The sequence below is a fragment of the Sinocyclocheilus grahami genome, unplaced genomic scaffold, assembly GCF_001515645.1.
Source record: "Sinocyclocheilus grahami isolate Dianchi unplaced genomic scaffold, SAMN03320097.WGS_v1.1 scaffold442.1, whole genome shotgun sequence".
Taxonomy (NCBI): Eukaryota; Metazoa; Chordata; class Actinopteri; order Cypriniformes; family Cyprinidae; genus Sinocyclocheilus; species Sinocyclocheilus grahami.
Genome location: NW_015505621.1, coordinates 586492 through 595331, shown reverse-complemented (window position 1 = coordinate 595331; position 8840 = coordinate 586492). Strand labels below are relative to the sequence as shown.

At 37.1% G+C, this 8840-nt stretch overlaps 1 protein-coding gene across 1 annotated transcript in view; it reads left to right on the top strand.

Moving 5' to 3' along the window:
- The first annotated feature begins 179 nt into the window (after positions 1-179).
- The window catches only part of LOC107552142 (homeobox protein cut-like 2), a 177353-nt gene continuing 168692 nt past the window's right edge, over positions 180-8840 (top strand). Inside the window, exon 1 of the mRNA XM_016233972.1 lies at positions 180-465. Within this exon, the coding sequence (XP_016089458.1) occupies positions 403-465 (63 nt within the window). The 5' untranslated portion in view covers positions 180-402. The remainder of the gene's footprint in view (positions 466-8840) is intronic.

The following is an 8840-nucleotide window of genomic DNA, read 5'->3' as shown; positions in this document are numbered from 1 at the left end:
TATTGACCTAAAGTTGCAAATCTCATTATGTGGGGCTCATTAATGATATGTAACGATTTCGCCGCTTTACGCATCAAACATCTGGCGATGCGCATTGGTCGCTCGTTGTTCTCCTTCCACTTCCCAGACGTTATTGATCAAGCCGTTACGTCAGTATTGATAACTTTACCAAACCCAAAATCAAGTGCAATCCCTGGAGCAGCACTAATGCATCTATATGCATCTATATTCTGTTCATATCGCATCCACCGGCTCTGGCGCGCTGCGCGTCCCGTCTAGTTCTCCGCAACTGTTATTTTCCTAACATTTTTTTTCCATGTGGAGTGTAATCGTCAACGCTGTTTAACGGGGGGAATCCAGCCCATATATTTATTGTAGCCGCTCTTGAATATTGTGCTCAAGATGGCCGCCGATGTGGGATCGATGTTTCAATATTGGAAGAAATTTGATCTCCGGCGGCTTCAGGTTGGTCTTATTTCTCAGCTTTTTTACACGACGCGATCCTATACGCGATAATGCACCTTGCATTTCATGCATTTTCTCTTTTGGTGACTTTAGAGGGTCGGGATGGTGGTGTTGCATTGATAGTTATTAGTAATTGATCCTCTTCTGCCTTTTGTTCGGTTCAATCATCGATCAGGAGCGCGTAAGAGCAGCGGCTGCAGCCTCGCGCGCACTGACGCGCTTTAACAGCACGTTTGAAGGCTATTTTAACGCTTCGGTCGCGAGCTCTGCTGGAAACGGAAACTTTTAATGCCTTTCCGAGTTGTGGACTTTAACTTTTGATCAGCCTAATGTGTTTTATTCTAATAGAAAGACGGAACGGTGACGGCTCGTTCTGTAAAGTGCCGGTTTGTGATTCACCTCAGACTTTATAAAGCTAACAACTCGTGTATTTTAGACCTTTAATGTTGAATATGTTTATCCATCTCTCGCGTTTTGACTTTATTAGTGTGCTTCAGTTATTATGAATGGGAGCGTAATGAACGTGGCACCGTCAGAGTTTCTGTTTAGGAAAGTTGATGTATTTATTATTAACGTCTTCATTTATTACGACAACTTAATAGTGCTTAACTAAGTAGTGAGTATTCGTGTTATAAAATGTCAGGTTGATGTATGCATATTTACTTGAATATGCTCATGTGTTAACGTTATGCCTTGCATGTAGTCTTGGTAAGCTGTGCACATTGTAATTCATTAACAATAGAAAAAAATGCGCTTTATTTTCAAATACGATCGATTAAGATGTAAATTTAGGACCGACTCTGTTTAAAGATCAACATTTATCCTTGCTGATGGTGTGGGTATTATACTGCTTTGGCTGTAAGGTTCAATGTCAAAAAATGAATGTCCAGTATGGTTAAAATAAAAAAATCTTTGAAAAATCTAATTTTAAACATATAGGTGATGCTTTTAAAAACTTTTTTTTTAAATACATTTTATTACTTTAAACAGGTGGTGTAAAAATGTTTCATTTTTACATATTTTTTTGTATTCGATTATTCTATAGCAGAAAATATGTTTGAATATTTAAATGAAAAAAAAAAAATCATTGACCCCTTGCTATTGTTAGTATTTTCATGTCCAGTGTTGCTGGACACAATAGCCACTCTGGATCAGCCTGTCGTATTTAAACACACACTCCGGTTTCGTTCCAACCGCAGTGTGTACACTCCATCCACACCGCTTGTGACGCGTCAAACCCAGAACGCTCGCTGACTGTTCTCGGACTGCGTAATTGCATTCCCTGCTAATGTTTGTAAATCAGCCTCGGCCAGCGCAAGGGCACAGACTCAGCCCTATGATTGATGTTCTGTAACATAAGAAATGACAAGAGCATGCCAAGCCAAGCCGGAGAGGAATCAGATCTGTCTGCGTGCGTGTGTGTTTGTGTGTGTGGCCGATTGTTATTCAAGCCTTTCCAAAGAAGAGCTCCTTGCATATGCTGTTGTTGGAGGGTCTCTCTCATGTTTTTGGTTTGTTCTGAGTACAGGCAGACGGCAACGTCCATACTGAGGTTATCCAAACCCTGAACCCGTTCATGGACAGGGAGAGCAAACATGTTTTCATGGAGAGCTCATCTGGACAAATATCAGATGGTTATTGTCGGGACTGTGCTCTGAATGTTTCTGCTAGGATGATAAATCAAAACGCTCTTCATAAGAGTAACCAGACTGAGGAGATTAAACGTTAAAGTGTAAGAATAAGTCATTGACAAACACATCGATCGATTGCTAATCTGAATATTGAACATTTGTATGGCGAGGAGTCACGTCCCTCACTTTGTCTACGGTGGCCTTAAGAGGACCGGACAGAGAGGTTTTGTGAATTAGTTGATCTTTTTGTTTTAAATACTGAGCATGTTGTTAAATGACAGCTCTTTTCATTGACATTATTTAATCAGCTTTGAGTTAAAACAGTCATCATGAAAAGCCGCACCAGTGGTGAGTGCACAGTGCTGTGTTTTATTTCCCATGAATCCGCTGGGCTCGATATATGAATCACACACACTTGCACATCAGAGTTTTTCTTTGTTTCTGGAGTTAGTCTAGGTCACACCTGGTTCAGGTTATTGATGTGCTCACCTGCAGTCTGTGACAGTTCAAGTCGTATTTAATGCGACGTGAATGCAGCCGCCGAATGCTTCCACAGCATCTTTCATCTCAAAACAGACTCGCATGTGGGTGGAAGCGAAAGAATATTGTGTTATTGAACCTTTTGTGGCCAATTCCACATCCAGTACGTGATTTTAGTTTGTAGAAGCTATTTATTGAGACCTAATGCATGTGAGAAAGCAAAAATGTTTACACAATCCTAATGTACACCGTTTATGCAGTTTTATGTGTAAATATGTGCCGTATAAGAGTTACATTAGTCATTTGTCCCATTCCATATGGATGCATTTTGCAGATTGCATTGATCGTGTTTAAAACGCTTAAAAAGCGTGTTGATTAATTGGTTTCAAGTCAGGTGAAGCTGTTTGCTCACAAAACATCCAACTGCAAGTTATTTTGCCTCATGTTGCAACAGAGTATGAACAAAACCAAAGCTATAAATATGAAATTCAGAGGAAATATAATTTTTGTTTGTTGTTTTGTAAGTTTGTTGTTATCTGGTGCGCATGTATACTTCAATTTTATTGTCATTTAACAGTTGTATTAGCCATTTTTTCCTATTCCATATGGTTCTATTGCATTTTGCAGATTGCGCTGATTATGTTTTAAAACTAAATATGCATTGGGTTGCAAGTCATAAAATGCACATAGATGTTATTTATGGAGCTGTTTGCTCACAAAATACACACCTGAAAGTTATTCTTCCTCACGTTACAACAGAAGAAAATCTATAAATATGAATTCAGTGGAAGCAGTGTCAGCTCACATTAAGTCTGTAGTCTTGAGAGTTGCTAGGTTTGTTGTTATCTGCTGCACATGCATGTTTTGGACATGTTAACTTTTAAACATGAATGAAATTTCTTTTTTTTTTGAGAAAGTATGTGTCGTTAATGAGTTGCATTAGCCATTTTTCCCATTTCACATGGGTATCTTCTATTTTTCAGATTGCACCGATTAGTTTAAAACTCTTCAAAATGCATTGATTAATGGTTTGCAAGTCATAAAATGCACATAGATACATATGAAACTGTTTTCTCAACATCTGCCTAAAAGTTCTTCTTCAGGTTACAACAGAGGAAAAACTATGAAATTCAGAGGAAGCACTGTCAGCTCACATTAAGTCTGTAGTCTTGAGAGTTGTTATCTGATGTGCATGCATATTTTGGACATGTTAACTCTTTATATAGTTGAGGATTCATTTAACAGGTGCGTTAGCCATTTCTCCCCATTCCCTATGGATGCATTTTGCACTGATGATTAAAAATGCATTGCTTAATGAATTGCAAGACCACAAGTTAGGCATGAAATGTGCATAGATGTTACTTATGAAGCTGTTCATCCACTGAAATTTGTTTTCCCTCATGTTACAACAGAGTATGAACAGAAGCAAAGCTATAAATATGAAATTAAGAGCAGCTTTCATTAAGTATGTAGTCGTTAGAGTTAAGTTTGTTGTTATCTGGTGCACATGCACATTTTGGACATGTTAACTTTTTAAATATTCAGGAGACATCGCTGTTAACTCATTTCTGAATCTAGTCCGACGCTGTTTATTGCATGCTGTGACGGTCTTTGCTATTCTCCCGTGTGGCCCCTGCGGGACGTCGTGTCCACAGCGTCCCCCGAGGGCCCCTCCCCCACTCTTGAACTTGGAATCCTGCAAGATCTATATATTGAGACGGGTAAAAAAGAAAAGATGGAAAATATTCAGCACATCTGTTGCAGCACCTTTAATGTGTTTAAAACTTCAGGTGTATTAAAGGTTCGAGTTCAAACGCTTTTCCCCGGAAGATGGTTTTTACCCCAGACCCCCCTGAACGGAGCGCGACTGCTTGTATTGACCAGCGGACGAACAAGTTCAGGAGAGGGGGGGATCTGCGGCTGACAGTTGATTTATGACCCTCTTTGTCTGTGTTGGTCTGTAGCGGAGCATCTGGCTGTGTCAGATGATGTTTTCGCTGGGGTCTGTGGCTTATGGCTGTCACTTTGGTTGCACTCAAATTACATCATTTCATACAGCAGTTCCTGTATTGCTATTAATCCTCAGAGGTGTTTCAGTGATATTCCCTCGTGAACGAGCCTTGTGTTGCGGTCTCATTGGGAATTCTTCATGAGAGGGAATATTTGACATCTTCCTGTCTTGAAATGAGGCGTAGCGATAAGGGTTTAAATGGAAAAATGAGCATCATGCATGTGGTAATATGAGAAATTGTGGTAACACTTTACAATAAGTTTTCATTTGTTACCTATAGTATATTTAATGCATTAACTAACATTACCAATGAGCAATACATGTGTTTATTAATCTTTGTTAACATTAGTTAATAAAAATACAACTGTTCGTTGTTAGTTAATTTTAGCTCAGGTCCATTAAATAACATTAATAGATATAAGTGTTCATTTTAAATGTTGGAATCAACATTAACTAAGATTATCAAATGCTTTTTTCATTGTTAGTTTGTTAACTAATGTAGTCAACTCATTTTTACAAATGGAACCTTATTATGTTACTGAAACGGTTTTGGAAATAGGGTTGTTATAGTTTTTGTTATAGTTGTTTTTTTATATATTTTAATATTTTTATTATAATTTCTAATATAAAAATAGTAATAAAAGTAATAATTCTAGTAATAACAATAACCATAATGATATATATAATTATTAATACTTAAAAAAAAAAAATTTTATGTTATAAGTGTGTTTATATAGAGAAACAAAATCTAGATAAAAATAAATATATATATATAAAGATATTTATATATATATATATATATATATACACAAAACGTTTGACCTCTGTCATTGCCAACAAAGGGTATATAACAAAGTATTGAGATGAAATTTTGTTATTGACCAAATACTTATTTTCCACCCTAATTTGCAAATAAATTCTTTAAAAATCCTATAATGTGATTTTTCTGGATTTTTTTTTCTCATTTTGTCTCTCATAGTTGAGGTATACCTATGATGAAAATTACAGGCCTCTCTCATCTTTTTAAGTGGGAGAACTTGCACAATTGGTGGCTGACTAAATACTTTTTTTCCCCACTGTATATATATATATACACACACACACAATATTTTATTAAAATGATTAAATACTACATTAAAAAACAACCAATTTTTTTTTACAAAACTTTTTAAAATAAACCTTTTTAAATATTTATTAATTATTTGCCAGCTCTCAATTTATTTCTGTTAACTGAGAAAATAATTAGACACTGCTAGTATCTTGTGTAAATGATAATGACCTTGTTTGAGACTTGTGAAGTGAAGATGAGAACGACACCAAATGATGTTCCTCATTTAATCTGTTTCCTAAGCGATAGGACACGTCCTCGTAAGAACGGACGCCGAGTTCTTCTAACCTCATAAAAGAGATAGAAATAGACGGGCTACAGATTTTGGTGACCTTGGTTTCCACTGGTCTCAGGTCACATGGCCGTTGCCGTGGTAATAATTCACACCAGCCAGATGGCATTTCCGTGGGCGCTCGTGGAAAGGACAGGCCAAAAGGTCCCCGCTAGTCTCTTTTAGGACAGATCTGACCAATAGGGAGCAGGCTAACAAGATCCCTGTGCAAACAGACTGTCCTCTTTTGTCCCAGAGTGTGCAGAGCATTGGTGACCAATATGAAAGCTGATGAAATATGCAGTTGGTGCTTTTACATTTTTATATTACAGCACATAAATCAAACTATGAGGCTGTTTATTTTTGTATATTTGCATTCTAGCTCGTCTTTCCTGTCATTTTTTGATGTTTAAAAACTTTTTCCTGTCCCAGTTTAAATATTTTTGTTTATTAGGTTTAGTTATTTTAGTATTTAAACTAAACGAAAAATGAGAAAGGTTACCTTGGCAAAAAAAAAGACTATGCTCATGCTGTAATGTTGCACATGCAATGCGTATTTGACTTAATTCTTAATGCAGCAAAGCATGAAATCAAGCTACTCGAGTTTGCATTCATATACTTGCGTAGATAATTTTTCAACTTAAGAAACATTCGTAGGCTGTAGAACTCAGCTTATCTCTTTTTTCTTCTTCTTTTTTTTTTTTTTAATGAAAAATAGATCATGTCATGTTCAATGGCAGATGTGTTTAGGAAACCTGTTTAGAAACCATGACTGTTATGATATGTTTTAGCAGTTTTTGAAATTTTAAACCTATAGCAAACTTATTTTTTCATCTTTTAAAGTTAATGTGCATTTAAAATGTGCACTATATTTTGTGTTATATTGCCTTTGCATTAAATTACGCTGCTGCATAAGTGTTTCTGATGCAGCTCAACGCTTTCTCTTTTAGAAAATCAAAGAAATGCTATTATAGTATGTTAGTGCTATATAGTTTGCTATTGGAGCCAACATTATATTTGTTGTAGTTTCCGTTCACTGTTATAGAAGTTTACTCAACGTTGACGACTTGGGGTTTATGTGAACCCTGGAAATGTGAAAAGTGTCCATTGTGGTGCAAAAAACACGCTTCATTTAAGTCTTTAAGTCTTAGGCTGTAGTGTACTGTCAGTCTTTTGGTTGTTTTTGCAGTTTCTCAGAGACCACGTTTTGCATGTCATCTTTACACCTCAAAATGTGACTGTAATATCGTCAAACAGTGCCATCACTCCTCTGTGCGTGTGTGGCCTCTTTGTGCTGTAGTTTGCTCAGAGCTTTTCCCCAACCAGCTCAAATTGGCTGTGAAAAAGACTCATTTCAACTCCGAATTCATTCACGGTGGAGGGGGATCTGTGCTTATTGCTGTTATTGTTGCTGTCAAATGCGCTGGATCTGGAAATGGTTTAGAGAAATTCTGCAAGGCGCTCGGATTTGCAGGGATAAAACGCTGTTGTCAAGAGGAAACCTCAGCAACATTTACTAACCGGTAGCACAACAGAACTACAGACAGTTTATGCTGCGCTAATGCATGACAATCAAATATGATGGCTTAATAGATACTGTAAACATGAATTAAATAATAGAATTGCTTGTTGTAAGATGCATCAATTTCTTTAAAGTTACTCTTCACCGTAGTTAGGAGATCTGCTAGTGTTTACACAAGTAGTATTATTTATGTTGTACGTTCAGGACTGATTTGTGAATGTTTGATTCAATATTTAAATGAGAACTAGCTCAATTTTGCTTCATGATGCAATTGTTTAGTCATTTTTGTGACATTTTGTCCACAGTTTGGAGTCTAAAATAATCTACACTGAAGATGCATCAAACTCTTTAGAGTCACTCTTCACCATTGTTAGTAGATCTGCTAAGTACATTAAAAGTTCTGGACTGATTTATGAATGTTTGATTGGTTCTTTAGTAGGGTTGGGTACCGAAACTCGGTACCAATATGGCACCGGTACCTATGTAACCGGTATGTACTAGAACCGAATCAGAACGCAGATTTCAGTGCCATGCCTGAGCGATCGATTGAAATATTTGTCCTCTGGTCCCCCGAAACGGACATAAGAAAAATCATCACCGGTACCGCATGTGAAAAATAGTTTCCCGACTGAGAAAATGCATGTGAACTCAAGTCGGAAAGCTCTAATAATACAAATCCAACACATCTTTGTAGTAACGTGCATGTCCATGTTGTTTTCACATTCCGACTTAAAAGCACAACTCGGGAAACGAGAGAATTTGAGGAGCGTGTGAATGCAGTAATTACACTTGCTCTGACTGCAGCAGGTAGCCTTCCGTTAACTAAGCTAAACATGCTTAAATTAAAATGCCTAAAGCTAACCTCCCTTATTCACATTTCTGAACCTGTTGTCCAACAACAGAACATTATAACCTTTTTACTCCACAACACCAGTCCAATGCTTCCTTTTGTGATCTGATGTGGCTTCTTATCACAGAATGAGGCAGAAAATATGTTCCATAGGCTACTTTAAAAATAATACATCGGGGATTCGGCTGTTTTCTTAATCCTGCTCCCGCTGAATCTCTGACCATTGCCGCCTGCTCCCGCAACATGTGTTTCGCTCCCGCGATTTTCATGTCCACTCCTTTTTTGGAAAAATGCTGGATTTTGACATCAAGATTTCAAAAGCTTGTGGCTTGAAAGGGCTTAAAGATAGAGATCTACTGTAAATTAGAAAAATGTTGAGCATGACCGAAAGTTTATGTGGGGTGTAAATATACTCGTCTAATTCGCATATTATGACGTCATTGGGGCAGCCATATTGAATTTCATAATATTCAGGAAATAGTAGATATTGAATTGATGTTTT